The following is a 17,526-nucleotide window of genomic DNA, read 5'->3' as shown; positions in this document are numbered from 1 at the left end:
CATTTTGTATCTGTGTATTCAAAGTGGTTGGGATAGGTATATAGTTGCATTCTCTTGATGAATAGAATGATTTGTTCTAATGGTGTTTGTAAGTAGGATCACAAGTCTGCATGTTGTACAGCAATTAACCACTAAGAAGAATATATGTAGTGTATTATTTGTTGAAACTGTACTTTCGATTTGATTTGGAACTGTCTCATTGCTTTATGTTTATCAATAAAACTGTGAAAAGAAAAAAAAATAAAGATAATTTGGCAGTATCTATGCAAATTTAACATGTGAACTCACTTTGACCAAAAAGAACTATTTCTGAATATCTACAGAAATATGTTTGTAAAAATGCATGTACAACATTTACTACAATATGATATTCTACAGTGAAAATGGTTGGAAGTAAGAATCACTGTAGATCCAAATAGCTGCAATTAAAAGACCAAACCAATTATGACACAACTATGTCAAGCAAGAATATGAAAAGAATATGTGTGCATGGATACAGTAAAATCTCCAAGACAAGCTGTATGGGAATAGAAGGCAAAAGAAAACATAATGTAATGCATAACGCAGTGAAATTTTATTTGTGGTTAAAATTCTAAACTTTATAAATATATTTATTGATACTAACGTGTAAAATCATTATATATATGAAAAACAGTGAATTCAATTAATTGTCAATTAAAAATGAGAACCATTCATAATGCATTAAGTAGATGATAGCACACCAAAATGTTAACAGTAGTGTCTCTAATTTGTGGGTATAGGAGCTCTTCTATGCTTTCATTCATTTTTATTTCTATAATAAAACTTCCATCATGAGAAAATTATTTTAAAAATGTTTGAATTTAAGTGAGGCTACCTATTTAATAAGAGGATAGCAAGTCCAACTTTTGTGTATTAATTTTTCTTGAAAAGCACTAGGGTTGATCTTTGTTATGAATATGTTTATTAAATATCCTCATATTGTTGCTTTTTCTCCTTTATTAAGCATTCCTGTACCTTCAGTAGCACTGTCTGAATTCAGCCTTGTTCTTTTGCTGTCCCACAGGTGTCGGCATAACATTTATCCTACTTAACTTCATTATTTATTATTATAATTTCATTATCCCATTATGCATGAGCTCTGTATTTACTATGTGCCAGAACTTTCTACATTATTTGGGAAGAGGATTCTTTTTACTTTCTAAAGACAGTACAAATTAGAATTAAAACAGAAAATGTTACAAGTGATACAGAATTTCACTTAACAAAGCAATATGAATTTCACAGTATTTATTGTAATACATAGTGCTGTCTTCCAACCAGTTATTCATGTTACCAGATATATGCATGTAAAATGGGAATAATAAAGAAAAAAGGGAAGAAATGCATAAGAAATAAAGAGAAAAAGTGCAAATAATTGAAAAAGGAGATAAAACAAATTAAGTCATTAACTGCTTCTTTCCATAGATCAGCAGAAGTGCACAGTACAGTTATTCAAACCATCCTGCTTGCATACATAGATAAATCTCCTTCCTTCACTCTCTCTGCTGACCTTCTCCCCAACTCAGTAACTCTTTCCTTTTGAATAAGTTCATTCCCTTTTACCAGTGTTTGATGTGCCCTTCAGATTGCATTTTTCTTTTTTAGATACTTACACTAAGGATAAAATACAATGTTTGCACATGGGGGTCTGATTTATTTCACTTAAAAGCATAGAACTTTCTACATATTGCATAAAAACAAATTAGCTCATTAAAACTCGTAACATCCCTGTAAGAAAGGCATCACATTGTCCCCATTTCATAAATGAGCAAACTGAGGCGGCCACAGGTCAAATGACTTTCCAAAGGCCCTATGGCTAGGAGATACAAAGCCAGGTTTGGAAAACAAGCTTCCTCCCAGTTGGACCACAAGTCTTCCTTCCAAAGGGCCCCGTCATTGCACCCAGCACCCAGCACAATGGCTGGGACAGCACCAGCAGCATGGTAGGAAGTCAGTAAATGTCTACTCTAAGAATGAGAGGTAGAGAGGGAACGGAAGGGTAGAGAACAAAAAAGAAGTTCCAGAAAATGAAGGAATTTACTTTGGACTTTGGGCTATTCTTGATAGGAAGTGATAAATTTGCAGGCTGTGACTAAGAGGACTCTGAGGCTCCACACCAGGCCACCTGTTTCCTTCTAGCAGCTGACTTAAATCTTCCCTCCAAACTGGGCAGGCATCATCATGAATCCTACCAAGGCGAGGAAGGCAAAAGGGAAGCCTCGATTTTAATTTTAAATTTATTTATGATTTTACAAGAAGATTGAGGTGGGAAGCGGTGCTTTATTTCCCCTGTTCTAATTCAGATCTGTCACTTTAAAATACAGTTGTCCAAAGCTGGGTGAAAAACCAGAATTTACATCACTATGGAAACTCCAAAAAATCCCTAGGTTTGAAAGCTAATAAAAACAGGAAAATTTAATCATTTGCCCCTGGATATTTTTGTGGTTGGCTCTTTGGTGCTGTTTTTGTTTACTGCAAAAGTATTTGTTTATTTCAGAAGAGTAGTGGAGTTTTACCAGTTGCAAGGGGTAAGCTGTTTTCCTACATCCTTAAGTAGGGAATGATAACAGGAAAATCAAACCAACAAATAACTCTCTGTCTTAGAAACCCAACCACTTGCCCCGTTTGGTGGCGGTGGTGCAGTGTGTGCATGCTGTGTTCAAGTGTGGGGTCTGGGAGCAAACTTCTCAATTACAGAAGGACTGAGGGACACATAGCTCATGGAATGGGAGTGGTAGTGCCTTAGGTTGCCAAAGTAACCTTTGGCAAACAGCCATCACTTCCATAAAACACGAGGGAAAACAGATTACAAACAGCACCATTGGCAGATGCGGCGCTGCGTCTGCAGCTGCCTGCCCTGAACCTCTCTTGTAAATAACCACCCTTCCAGGGTGACTAACACTTTACACCAGTCAAGTAGTAAAGAATGATGATCTCATTTATTTTACTATTCCTCTGGTGGGAATAGTGGGGTAGTGAAAAAAAAAGAAAATTGTGGGCTGCAAAATTTTAGGACTCACTTATGAGGCTGATTTCAGGCACCTTTGGAAATTACTGCTGGCCTCCCCACGCAGAGAAAGTAAGAATTTATGGCAAACATGTGAAGACAAATGCGCAACCTATTGATTTTAGTATCTGAACAGCCTCCTTGGGAGACCAAGGGCCATTCATCACCGCATTAGATCAAAAATTCCTTCCGCTATTTACATGTTATTTTAAAGTTAAAGCAAGTCCTGTTTCCAATGTCACTAAAGCTCAGGGATTAGAAAAAAACCGCAGTTCTAGGAAGGCCATCACACAAGGTATTTCTGCGAGGTGTGTAGTTTCCTTCAGGGCTTGTTTTTGCTTCTAATCCTTTAGAAGGAATAATGGCGCAGCCTTTTCAAAAAGGCAAGAGAATCAAATTTTAGTGAAGGGAGGGATTTAGAGCTGGGGGATTAGGCATCGCTTGTGCTACCTTCCCTTTTGTACAAACACTGGCTATTGCTAGAGCCAGAGGCAAGACCTCCGCTGGCAGCAAGTAATCACTCCCGAGGGGGAGTGGCTTCATCTTCAGGGCAAATATAACTCCAGATTGGTGTCACAATGATATGTTTTTCCGCCTCCCAAGTAAATCAGAAGGCTCGGCAAACTCCAGCAGGCTGCATGTGCTGTGGGCATATTAGGACAAACTCCTTTTCTGCAGGGGCTGTGAAATACTGGACCCTATTAAGGAACAGCATTTTCAGAATTTGCACTTTTTATTCTGGAAGGTTCCAAAGCATTGACTTCCCGGCATGCTTTAACATGGCTACTCCCGTGGTCTGGCCTTAGCTCCTACTGGCTGCGGAATGGAATGGTCTGTGAAACGGGCCAGCCTTCTCCCAATGGTTGGAGCTGTTTACGTTCTTACGAACATGTAGCGCGACACTGTGGTGCCCACCAGTTGGGGAAGTTTAGCTGATATGTGCTAATTTGCTAATTTTTCTGGTTAAGGACTTTTTGTTTAGGTATCCTCAGAAGCTAGACTATTATTTATGAAGCAATTCTACAAAGAAAATGTCAGAGTTTCTTTACTTAGCACACATCCTCTAAGGGTGCCTGTGCCCTTGCTGGCATACTTTAATTTCTCTCCCTTTTTCCCTGAGAAAATTTTCCTTTGATTCTATAGCTACCAGCCTACCAGCTTCCTGCCCTTTCCTAAGGCAGCATTGATGGATCACAGAAAGCTTCCTGGATCACCATCTACTTCTCCTTTCTCTTGGTCCACAAGGCCAGATATCAAAGACTTTTGTTTTAAAAACAAAAGAGCTTCCTCTGATGGAGTTGTTTCATCCCTAGTCTATTTCTTAATTTTCTGTATGACCTTGAAAAATTTATGTGACACCAGGGAGCCTGTTTTCTGTCTTGAAATATGAGCAAATAATCCACTCCTGACCTCTCGAAGTGGTGGTTATCAATTCAGTTCAGGCAACATCCAGGGAGCTGCAACTCTGTGCCAGGCACTGTCTGAGGCTTAATGAGACAAGGGACATTTCCCCCAAACACACAAGAGAGTATAAGACAACTCCCCAAGGGAAGAATCACAAGGCACATGGACTGGCAGATGTATGTCATTCTGCATTAGACCCTTGCCACCTTGGTCTTTCTAGAAACGTCTCATAAACATTTTTGACCTTCAGTCCCGGGGTGAACTATATGCTACAAAAATGAACATTTATTCTAAGCTCACTGGGGTCATATTGGTGATAGTATCTGTCTTGGTCACTTCCTTCATTGCTGAAACAAAATACTTTATACTCACATCTTTATAAAGGAGAGGTTTATTTTGGCTCCCCAGTGAGCTGGCTCCAAGACAGGACATCATGGTTAGGAGCACAGTGAAAGAGAGCTGTTCACATCACTGCAGACAGAAAGCAAAGAGGGCCAGAGAGGACCTGGGAACAGAGACACATCCTCCTTGGTCATACCCACAGTGAGTTACATCTCCTAAAGCAAGTCAGTTACAAGCCCCTGCAATCCAATCACCTTCCAAAGGCCCTGCCTGTGATCACATAAAGCTTTAGGAGGACATCTGACACCTCAGCATACAAAACTATGGATAAGGGGAGAGCACTGTATAAACTATTGCATTGAACAGGAGGCTGGAATGGAAGATTAAATTTTCCACATAAGCTTTTTTTTTTTTTTCTGAGCTATCTAAATGCAAGCAGGGTATTTATTTATTTTTTAATGCTTTATCCATACAATCTTATTTAATCTTCCAAATCCTATAAAGTATGCACCATCATTTCCACTTCATAGATTAAGACAAAGAATTGTAGGAGTTTCTTAAAGACATAACAATCTGTTGATTAAAATGCAATACTGATGAATTATCTGAGAAATGAAATTAGCCAAATTTGACTTTTTAGTAATCTGACATTTTGAGCTGTCTTTTTTGCTGTTGTTTTTTTTTTGTTTTACCTTTACAAAATTCATTTTAATGAGAAAAAAAGATAAGATAGCAATGAAACAGTTTCAAAATAGGTTAGTAAGACAGTTACAATAATTAATGCACTACATATTGTCTTGTAGTAGTTATTCAAAGGACAAGATGCCGACATGATATCTTGTCTAGGCAATATTAGTACAAACCTTTCTTCTCACTCAACTAAGAGAAAGTAGCTGTATATCTATCCTATTTTGTATATACATATTTATATTTTTTCACAACAAAACAGTCCTTTATTTATATCCCCCTTTTTTGTTTAAAAGCCATCTATGTCAATCCAACTGCAAATATAATTTAAATGGGGAAAAACTGAAATCTTTTACTCTCAGATCAGGTACAAGACAAAGATGCATGTAAGCTTTATTGAAACCTCATAATTCAGCTACCAACAATTATTTTACAATTGCTCCAAGCACTGTTCTCTAGCAGTGGAGAACATTGAGGATAAGTCACAGACTGATCTTTACTTGCCCCGCCCCCCAACTAGGTCAGAGTTTCTTATGTTGTGATTTTGTTGTGCTTTACTTGTTTTAGTACTTTTTAGTGTTGTAATTAGGTTTTATTGGTAGTTCACTTGTAAAATCCTCATTAGCAGCTCTGTGAGGGGAGAACTTGCACCTTGTTATTCACTGCCGTATGCCCAGTGAAGAATTCAGCTCTGGCTCTTAATATTTATGAATGAATAAGTAAGATTGTTGTACGGTGCATGAGTAATTGTGTTCTTGTGGCCACTGGGGAGCCAGACCATCAATATTTGTGATTGGTGGATGAATGACTGTAGTTTGAGGGTGTAAAATCTGGTCATATCCTTAGGATGTTGAAGAGATGGGGTGTCTACTGTTCCTTTGAGCATGACAGACCTGGGGAATGACTCCGTTCTGTACAGAAAGGTCTAAATGATCACGCGCACTCACAAAGCAAGTAATCTAAACATAAATTTAATAATAAAATGCAAGCCAGTCATTTTTTTTTTTACTCTCAATTAAATATAACCAAGATGTTAGAAATGTACTGGGCTCCTTATATTAAATTACATTGACTTCACTGCCTAAAAGAAAATGCAAAAATCACACTGCATAAACGAGAGATAAAAGATACTAGTGTGGTGTAAGACATTATAAAGAGAAATCTTCACACACACCAGCCACAAACACACTCCTTCTAATACACCATATGTTTTTTATTCTTTTCAAGATGGCGAGGTCTGAGATATATCTACCACTTCTCTGTGATAGGGTACAGTGAAGCCAAAGAGTATCTACTTGAAACTATTAAATCAATGCAGCATACATTAATTAAGCCCCACATATGTGCCAGGCACATGCTAGATCCTAGAGTTATGGGATTGCATGAGGCACAGGAAGGCCAATGATGGAGGGTATGGGGGAGAATAGGCTTCAAGAGATGGAAGATCCCTTGAGAACAAGCACTGGGCAATCAACGTAACAGATCACCCCAGAGTGCTGAGGAAAGCTGTCAAAAATCTAAATATTTCAGAACTTACTATCCAGCACTAATGCCAGCCTACCAAACGGGAACGTTTGACATTTATATTGTGAAATACATTCAATAATTCAGAGCTCCTGAGTAGTCAGAAATACAAGCTGAATTCACAATGAATGCCCAACTCACTCCAGCTGTCTCTGTGGGTTCAGTCCTGTCCTGAGTGTCCTGGAGCAGGGTTCCCTCACAAAATGGATGTGAGGCCTGGTTAGCACTATTAACTTCAAAACTAAGCAATAATTCTCCCTGCAGCCTCCCTGCCCTCACTGGTTTGGTCCTGTTTATTGATCCCCGTTAATGATTTAGTGATTAAGGAGGATAAATTGCCCATGAATGCAAAGCAGGCTGAAGGGCCCCAGGGGCTCTGCCAAATGCTCTCCTGTCAATACCTGTGGTGCGCGTTGGGTGTAGCTTTGCACCCAGGGTCCACTGGCAGCCACCTTGAAACTCACTCCACATCCGGTGTGGGGTATTTCCAGCACTTGCTCCATCTGACTTTCTTGGGGTAACTCTGAGGACTGTTCTTCCTTTGTTCTTTGCTATCTTTCCTCTTGGACAGTGCTCCTCCTCTGTTCTGACCTAGTTTCTAGATGCTCATTGACTCCCTTGCACATGCAAGCATAAAATTGTGATTGTCAGGCTGAACTGTAGCTATGTGTGTGTGTGCAGGACAGTCATCATGCAGACCTGCTTGGGGCTGTACCTTGGATACTCAGCCGGAAACTGACACAATGAGAGAGATGAGGTCATCTCTTCTACCGAATTTATGAACATCCCTCGAACAACATCAGTGTGCATTAAGAAAAGGAGGTTAACAGGCATTTTCTTAAAAGCTCACTTCAGGCTTTTTTTCTGGAAGGAATGGTCTGCAGACATGCATGGTCCCTCCCTGCCAAGTCACTGCTGTTGGAGGGATCCAAACAATAGAATGAAAAAGCTCACATGAGAGAAGCAACATCTCGCTTCTGAGTGAGCATAAAAAGAGTTTGGAGAATAAGGAAGAGCGAGAGCAAGAGAGAGCGAGAGAGCGAGAGAGCGAGAGAGCGAGAGAGCGAGAGCGAGAGCGAGAGCGAGAGCGAGAGCGAGAGAGAGAGAGAGAGAGAGAGAGAGCGAGAGAGAGAGAGAGAGAGAGAGAAGAGGTGGAAGGTGGGGAAAGACTGGGATCAGTTTCAGGGAAGAACTAGTCAAATTTTAAGAAGGGTAAATGCTATAGTTTGCATCTAGATTTCTTCTCAAAGCCTCATGCACTTATAAGTGTGAATTTTTGGAGGTGGCTGGATCTGGGCATGTGAATGCAGAATAAGAATGTGTGAGCATGGATTAAGGGTATGAGAACTAAATTAATCCTCTGATTGGTTTAGGATAGTTCCAGGTATGTATGGATACCAGGAAGCCCCACTCTGGGTATGGCCAGTACCACCCAAAAGGCACATAGCTGGGATGGGGTCAAAAGGAAACGGAGGCTTGCCGTTGCTTCTTTGCTGCCTGCTGCCTCCTGCCTGCTCTACCAGGGACTGTTTCTCCTCTGTGACACCACCCTGCCACGACACCCTGCCTGCGAGCCAGCCAGCTGTCAACTGAAACCTCCACAAACTGTGAACCCACGTGAACCTTTGCTCTTTTATCTTGTAGGTATTTGGTATTTTGTCTCAGCAGTGAGGAAAGCAGCTGAGTCATCAGTTACTCAGTACAGAAAAAGTTAATGATAAGACCCTAAACTATACCTTTTAGTGTTTTATCATTATTGTTTTGAGATTCTTCTGCAAACCAATGGTTCTCGAAGGGGGGGTCCTACCTGGTGGCATCAGCATATCATAGGGGCTGGTTAGAGATCCAGATTCTCAGCTCTCACTTCAGACCTGCTCACAGAAATCTGTCCTAATGGGCACTACTGATCATTCTGAAGTCCTCTGGGTTTGAGAACCATGGGGACAATCTTCCCTCCTCCTACTCTCCATGCTGAATTGCAATAAAGTCCAGAGACATCCATAGATTTTTGTTTTGTTTTGTTTCTTTTGTACTTGTTGAAGATGATACTGAAATTGAAGAAGCTTTGAATTTCTCACTTGGGGCATCACAAGGTAAGTAGTGGGGGAGATAAAAACAATCCTATAGCTACAAAGACAGAGATACTCAGTGTTATGGTTTGTGTGTAGTTGTCTCCCCAAAGCCTCTTGCAGCCACTGGGGTGGAGTTCCGGAGTTTGTGATTAATTCATTATTTAAGGCTGGGATTATGGGTAGAGTACTGCTGGGATTATGGGTGTGAGTGAAACACCCACCCTGGGGCGGATGGCCTAAAGGCAATAGAAGGAAAGGAGAGAGGGTTGCCTCTGACACAGCTGCTGCTGCTCCTCCCTTTTGCCTTTGCTGTCTGCTGTTTTCTGCTACCATGTGCTGCTCTGCCTTGGAGCCAGCTGAGTATGGACTGAAACCTCCACTAACTGTGAGCTAAATAAACTTTCCTTCCTTAAGTTTGGGTGTTGGGTATTTTGTCCCAGCAATGAGAGATAAGTAACTGGGACACCCAGAAATTTGCAGAAATACTCAAGACTTCCACAGACCAATGGACTGAGGGACTTATGGCCACTTTCCCTGTGCTCTGCAGAGCTGAGAGGGCCACCTGCCGTGCTTCTGTCAGTTTGCCTTGCACTCGCCACGTAACTATTTCCTGTCTTCTCCATCAAGCTTCCCACACTCTCTGATTTCTGTTTGCTTTCAGCATAAGACCTTGCACAGAGGAAGGACAATCACAAAGCAGCAACAAATTCATCCTTCTTTCACCAAATCTAGGAATTTTATTTTACTACCTTTCCTGCTGTGTTTCTTTCTCAGCTCAGGTGGGTAGGAGATCTTTTGTGGGCCTTTCACCTGTTTTCTGGACCCCAACCATTCTAGGATTTCATTCCTAAAACCCAGCCTTAAGAACCCCCTGTGAAACTTTGGAAAATCCCTGAAACTGGAGCTCTACCAGATCACCAAATCACCAATTACAACAGAAGGGGTGTGTGTGTGTGTGTGTGTGTGTGTGTGTGTGTGTGTGTGTGTAGAAGCATACAGAATACAGGTGGGTATAACACTCCTTAGACCATTGCAATGTTCAGCCAAGGCTGTTAGCTTCTGCCCTTTCTATGGACAGTAAATTTCTGCTTCCTGGTTCATTCCCATCTTCATAGACCCACACTCACCCTCTCCTGTCTTTAAAAGAGAATGTCTTCTACTGAATGCCATCTTAGAGAAACTGGTGATAGCTGCCACCTACACTGTCCACTGTCACTTATACTATGGGCCATGCCCATCTCCCTGGATTCTGTGCCTCAGCTTTGGTAAAACAGTCCTTTCCAAGATTGCCAAGGATGCCCATGTTTCCCTAAAGCATGGTCACTTTCTTTCCTATCCAACTCCACAGAATCAATCACTGTTTTCTCCAACGAAAGAATCCTCATGTTTCTACAATTTGATATCCTTGTACCCAGTGGCTGCTCCTCCTCAGCCTCCTGTGCTGCCATCTCTTTGTCTCAACAGTAATTTCTGGCTATCATAAACTCATTTTTGTTCCTTCTTGTGCTTGATAGGACCCATGTTCATAGCTATATCTCAGCCACCTCCCTTGGGCTTTATACTCACTTGTACAAGTGTCTTTTAGGCATCTTCACTCAGACGTCTCAGACTTATGCCTGGATTTACAATTATTTGTGTATCTTTTAGTTTCATTCTTAGATTATCCCTTCATGGCCTTGCCTTCCCAGGTTTGAAAATGTCACCACCGTCAGCTTGGTTGGTCAAAACAGACATGGAGAGTTATCCTTATTTCCTCTCTTACTTACTATCATCTTCAGCCCTTCTGCAATTTCTATCCTACGTCCAAAATAGCTCTACCGTCCACCCCATCCACCGGTGGCCACAGTATAATCCAGGCTGTCATGGTCTTTGTGTTGGAGCCTAGCTTCAAACTTGGTCTCTTGCTTGGTTTTAATTCCACTTTCCTTCAATCCTTCTTCCGTGCAATGACACACAGGAGAGGCCCTTCTACTGTAATAGTTTGGTGGCCAGAGATTGCATTATTTCTGGTCTAAGCAACTTTCTAAGCAGAAGTCCTGGGAGTTACTTGCCATAGGTGCAACTCCAGGCCATGGGAGCTATTAGGTTTTCACATCTTATTAAATATTATTAGACTTGACTGACCCTTCTGTACGTCCAGTATGAGAAAAAACATATTCCTCACAAGAGGCATCACCACATAAGTAGAAATGCATTTTAGGAAAATGACACAATTCAGAAAATCTGTGAAGAAACTAAAATTTGGGCTCAATCATATCATTCCTTAAACACCCCGGAGTGCTAGATAGTTACATGGAGCCTGTAACTTTCACTTTTTAAGTCAGTAACAAACTCCTGATTTCTTTATCTTCATAAGTATGGATTTTTAACAAGTACAATTTTCTTAGGAAAGGCCATTTCCTACATTTGTCTCCATCTCTGCCTCTGTTAGAATTGACCTTGAGAATGACCTGTTAGGAGCTCACGTGCTCATAGGCAGGGCTTTTGAAGGAGGACTGGACAATGGAATGCTGTAGCTGGCATCTTGTTAGGAAGCAGGCTCTGGTGAGAAGAGCCAAGCCCTGGGGAGGCGGGTGACCTGGAAGGATTTGCCTTCCTCCTCAGCTTCCCCTGCGCTGTCTGCCCCCTGACTGCCAGGGTATGAGCGGCTCTCTCTGCCAGAACTTCTGCCACGCTGTGCTGTCTGGGAACCACCCAGACATGCTCCAAACACTGAGCCCAAATAAATCTTTCCTTCAGTTGTGTCTGTCAGGTATTTCGGCCTAGTGATAAGAAAAGTGGTCGAGACTATCTCTTTTGCCAGTTTCTCTACTGGACTCCTAAATACCGGTGCTCCTGAGTGTCTGACACTACATCTTAGTTCCTGTCTTTTAAAGGAAATCTTTTTTGTTTTTTAAATATATTTAGCACATGTATTTAGTACAGGGTATACAGGTTCTCACTACATAGATTGGACTCATAGTGATCTTCCTGTTTTCAGTCTCCCAAGTACTGGGATTGCAGGTGTGCGCCACGATGCCCAGTCTCAGTAGCCATCTCAGTGCTCCCCAGGGGTGGGGTTGGCACAACATGCCGGGGTTTGAACCTGGTCACTGCATCTGCCTAAGCAGGCACTTCAATCCACTGAGCTATCTGGCCGGCTCCTTAGTTCCTGTCTTACCTCTATCTCCTCCTTAGGTGCAGCGAACTCCCAAATTCACGTCTCTGATTCATATATCTAGTTAACATTTTTTCACAGATAGCTATAATTAGCTCTGACCATCTCTATACATAGCACCCCTTCAACCAGCTACAAATTGCTTTACATCTGATTGATGAGATTGCTATAAATAGGAGTTCACTTTTGAACTGCATATGGCCTAGTTAGCATCTCCTGCTAGCATCAACCTTGAGTTTCAGTCTTATGGATAAACTGAAGTATTCAAAAACTGTCAGGCATTGTGGCACATGCCTGCAATTTTAGCACTTGGGGGACTGAGACAAGGGAAGTGCCACAAGTTTAAGACCAGTCTGAGATATGTAGTGAGTTCAAGACCAGCTTGAACTATATAGTGAGATTTTGTCTTCAAAAACCAAACCAAACCAAAACAAAGTGTTCAGAATGAGATCATAAAAATGTGTGTGTGAAGAATATGGGATTAGCTTGGTGTCACACTGCTGGAGCTGTTAATTCAAAGAAACAGACAGAAGTACCCAGGTTGATGTTCTGTATGAGTGGAAAATATTGCTGCCCACTTACAACCTATATTTAGTTCAGATCAATCCTCATCCAAACATAATTTTCTTATATACAAGCCATTCAAAATCAGCAACAATAGACCCATTCTTGGAAAATATGAAACTGCAGTGCCTACGGATAGCACAACATGAGAAGCCTCCTGCTCTCAATTTGCAGAAAAGGCATTGTTTTCGTACCCAAAACCTAGGAAGTGGGCCTCCTTCATCAGTGCTACATCTGCCTCCCCTTCCCAAGCGCTGGGAACAGACAGGGAGAAGCGCAGCAGGGGGCAGGGGAGACGCCTGTGTGCTACTGAACGGTTAAATTGAATTGATAGAGAAATGGTTGAGCTCAGCTGAGTTTATTTGAATATAACTAGGTTAAGCTTCTGCAGCCGGCAGAAAGGAGGACTCAAAATAGCATTAGAGATTAAGTTGTACTATATTAAAATACAGTCATATGTTTGTGTATTCAGGGTTTTGATTTGAGCAGTGTGCACACACTGTGCATATAAACACGTCTGCGGAATACTTTAGACTCTGCTTTTGATTTAAGAAGATGGAGAAGTTCCACTACGGAAATGGTTGCTTTTATGCTTTCCCCTCCCTCCTTGGAGTCAGAGTCATGGATTGCGTTAGTTTTAAAAAGTTAATAAGCCCACTGTGTTTATAGCGCAGCAGCACGAGGAGACTACACCATCCACTCGTAGCTCCACAACTCGTTAACTGCGCAACCTTAAGCAATCTTCAATGGATGCTTGGAAGGCGCGTGTAGCAGCATTATGACCACACATACAGGTTTTCTTGGTCTACACATTGAGGACAAGTTTTGTCTTTTTCTTTCTTTTAATGATACAAACCGCTGTATGATGGAAAGGGTCACTACCGCCCCCCAAAAGAGGTTCATCAGAGTAGGTGAATACTTCTCACGAGCAAACTAAAACTTGTCCCTTACCTTCACACCAAGGGTTGAAGAGAATGTAGGTGTCTGTTTCCGGGTTCCTGCGGGTGCGGAGGATGCCGTAGGGGGTCCAGACGGCCACGTACATGCGGAATTTCCCCACAATGCATTCGGCGGAAGGCTGGATGGACAGCCGAACAGACCTGTCCTCATTCATGATAATCTTGGCCCCCCACTTTCCACTCTGCAGCTCGGAGACGATAGGCACTGGAATGTAGGTCCCCTTGTTCGCCTGCGGGTAGCGTCCTAAGAGAGAAAAGAAGGGTGGATTCCACAAGTCACTTTTGTTTCCACTTTGTTGTTTGGTGACTGAAGGAGAGAGTCACTGCATTAGGCTTGAAAAGATAGAACTTAAGTTTGAATTCATCGCTGCTCCCAACGGCAAGACAGCGGTTCATTTTCTTCCAGGCTCAAATTTGGCATTCTACAAAAAGCAAAAAGGACAACAAGCCAGAGATGTTCATTGCTCGGTAGCATATCCTGTTTTCTGCGGCTAATACCATGTACCACAGCCTAGGTAATTTATGAAAAAAAACAACAAAAAAACAGGTATAGTATAGGTCATGGTTCTGATCGAAAGTAAAAGGTCTGCATCTGGCAACGGCCCCAGGCAGAGCAGGGGATCGGAAGTGAGAGGTGGGATGCGTGAGTCCTGGCCTCCCTGTTTGTTAAAGTCACCATGATCGTGTCAAGGAGGCCCTACCTTGACGATCTGCCCTAACCATGCTCAGCCTCCAAAGCTCCCACCTCTAAACACCAGCGTCAGACTCAGCAGCTACTTTCCTCATGACTCGAGGTCCGGATTCAATTTCAGTGCACATTTTGGAGGAGACAAACTGTATTCCAAGCATGGTACTCAGCGTCACATTGATTCCCAATGAGATGCATGAATGCTGATTTGGCTGCATACCTAATAAGATAGTTGGGGTATCAATTCCTCAAATTTTATCCTCTAAAACATTAACGTTGTTTTATGAGTTAGAAATACTATAGCTTTGAGAACCATAAGGCAAATGCTTTTGGTTTAAACACATTTTCATTATTTGTTTTAACAGTAGCATTTTCTTTTTTATGGTAATGATGGTAGTTTAGTAGGGTGATACTAATGGGTTCCCCATTTATATATTTAACCTGAACATGTGTTTGTTTTTAGTATCAATAGTTAAGACTTCAGGCTTCACTAGCAAATGACTTGGGTTGGCAAACTGACTCTCCTACCACATACCCTTGCAATTTCTAGCACATTCCTGAACTTTATAAATCCCCCTTTTCTTCTCTTTATCTTCATCAATAAGGCTAGTAACACCACATATGTCACAGAGACACAAAGTAACAAATGCCAATGCTGTGTTAGTATTTTATCTCACATATAATACTCGGAAAATTTTAACTGATATTTTAATAAAAGCTTTTAATTAGATTTTCAGGCTTAGATAAACTATCTCCGAGTGAATCTTTGTAACTGCCATTTTGGACCCAATTCTTATTCCATGGTGTTAACTTCAAAACTAAATTCTATCAGTGGGTTTCCAACTATATATATAAGGCAGTCTCACAGTATTCTTTAACTTTTTAACAGGGTTTTCATTTAACAGTTTACTTTGTAGGAAAAGCCAAATTTATAGTGATTTAAACTTTAGCAAGACAGGTGTGGTGATGGTAGATACCCGTAATCCCAGCACTAGGAAGGCAGAAGAAGGAGGATGCCTGTGAGTTCAAGGCCAGCCTGGGCTACAAAGTGAGCTCAAGGCCAGTCTGAATTGCACAGAAAAACCCTGCCTCCAAAAGATAATAATAAAATAAAATAAATGAGCAAATTCTCATTAACAAATTTTTCCAAGGTATAAAACAAAATGCCTCTTGACTTGGGGAAAAAGCAGATATGTCTGCAAGATATTTAGATTGCAAGCAAAAGAATATTCAAAAGTAAAGCTTATTTGTTTTAATTATTTTATATAAGACATACAGCATTCACAAACAGTGCTACATTTTAATCTTTCTAATGGTACAAACTTTGAAAGATTTTAAAAACCATAGGTCTTTGAAAGACCCCATATGGTAGGCACGTGGGAGTGGGGCCAGTTCAGCCTTTGGAGCCAGGGATCGAACCCTAGTCCCTGTGCTTGCCTAAGCAGGCACTTAGTCCACTGAGCTATCTCACCAGCTCTAGGTTAAGGATTCTTAACCTAGATTACCCATTAAATTATGACATAAAATATTCAATTTTGCCTGTGAAATGTATGTCATAGAAAAGTAGTAGATAAAAAGGGTCATGTCTTCTCATGCTAGTGATGAAAGACCCCATATGGTAGGCATATTGCCAGAGACAGAACTTCCTAAAGAAATGGTTGTGTGAGTTACTTCTGTATAATTCTGAAAGGAGACATAATTTTAATGGAGGTAGTGATTTACACAGTACAAACCAGGGCGATAGATTGGAACCCAATGCTTTGCTACGCATGAGAGGTATCAGTTAATCACCATTTAGGATGAATGTCACATAAACTCATCACAAATCCAGTGAAGACTTGGCCACAGTTTCCCACCAATGTGGCACACTAGCTAAGCAATCCTCTTGGAAGGGCTTGGCCTCCAACAAGTCCTTATGTAAGTCCAGCCTACAAGAGCATGATGGGACAGCGAGACAACTCAGCAGACTAAGTGCCTGCTTAGGCAAGTGCAGGGACTGGGGTTTGATCCCCAGCACCACAGGATGCACTGGCCCCATCCCCAGACATGCTGAGCCAGCCACTGAGACCAGGCGTGATGGCACATCCCTGTAATCCCAGCACTGGGGAGGCTGAAAACAGGAAGATCACTATGAGTCTGAGCTGTGTAGTGAGACCTATACCAAATATATAAAAAAGAGTATATTTTTTTACTCCAGAGAAACCTGTGTCTTCCTCTTCCCTGCCTAACCTTCTTCTTTGCACATGCTCTGGCTCAGGAGTGACATTGCTCCTTTCCCCAGGGGCCATGCTGCTCTCTGAGACCACTGCTGTTGAAGCGAAGGCATATTAAATGCAGTCTTGTCAGATAGATGGGACCTGTAATTCAATTACCACAGTGCTCCCAGCAGCTGATGCCACTCACTACTGATCTGTATTGGGAATGTATGGCCCTAAAGAAACACAAGTTCAGTAAAAATAAACTTTAAGACAGAAAATCTTATGCAATGATAGATTTTCTTTTAGAAAAAGAAGGGTGAAAGGAAGTGTGAAATGAATTACCTCTGAGAGTAACAAAGAACTAGGAGAGTGTGTCTGAGTGACGTTTTATGTCCACATTGTCCATGCACTTTGGTTGGGAATATTGAAAGAACTAAGAAAATCACTAGTTTCTCATACGTTTGGAATATTCTTTATTGAAATGCTTGGGACCAGAAGGGCTTTTTATTTTCTGATTTTTTTCAGATTCTGCAATATTTGCATATACACAATGAGATTGAAGCCCAGTCTAAATATCTCTTTCCGTACACTGTGTTCATGTGACGTAAATGTCACTCCAGGCCATGTTTTTAATAGACTTGAGTTTGCAAGAAAATTCAAGGTGGGGAACCCTCCATCTGTGGTGGCCCGTCGAAACCTAGCTTTGAATTTTGGAGTGTTTCAGATTTCAGAGTTTTAGATTAAGGATTCTTTTTTTAAAAAATGTATTTGGTACAGGTCCCACTATGCAGCTCAGACTCATACTGATTCTCCTGTTTTCAGCCTCCAGAGCACTGGAATTAGGAGTCAGACTACATGCCCTGACTCAGTGGCAGGCTCAGTGCACGTGGGAGTGGGGCCAGT

The 17,526-nt window shown here is 41.4% G+C and overlaps 1 protein-coding gene across 1 annotated transcript in view; it reads right to left on the bottom strand.

The window, feature by feature from the left end:
* The window catches only part of F13a1 (coagulation factor XIII A chain), a 183,814-nt gene that overhangs the window by 125,243 nt on the left and 41,045 nt on the right, over positions 1–17,526 (bottom strand). Inside the window, exon 4 of the mRNA XM_004628451.2 lies at positions 13,730–13,981. Coding sequence (XP_004628508.1) covers positions 13,730–13,981 — 252 coding nt within the window. The remainder of the gene's footprint in view (positions 1–13,729; positions 13,982–17,526) is intronic.

Source organism: Octodon degus, unplaced genomic scaffold (genome assembly GCF_000260255.1).
Source record: "Octodon degus isolate 3935 unplaced genomic scaffold, OctDeg1.0 scaffold00023, whole genome shotgun sequence".
In the NCBI taxonomy this organism is placed as follows: domain Eukaryota; kingdom Metazoa; phylum Chordata; class Mammalia; order Rodentia; family Octodontidae; genus Octodon; species Octodon degus.
Note: the sequence above shows the minus strand (reverse complement) of the source record. Positions and strands in the feature narration are given on the sequence as shown.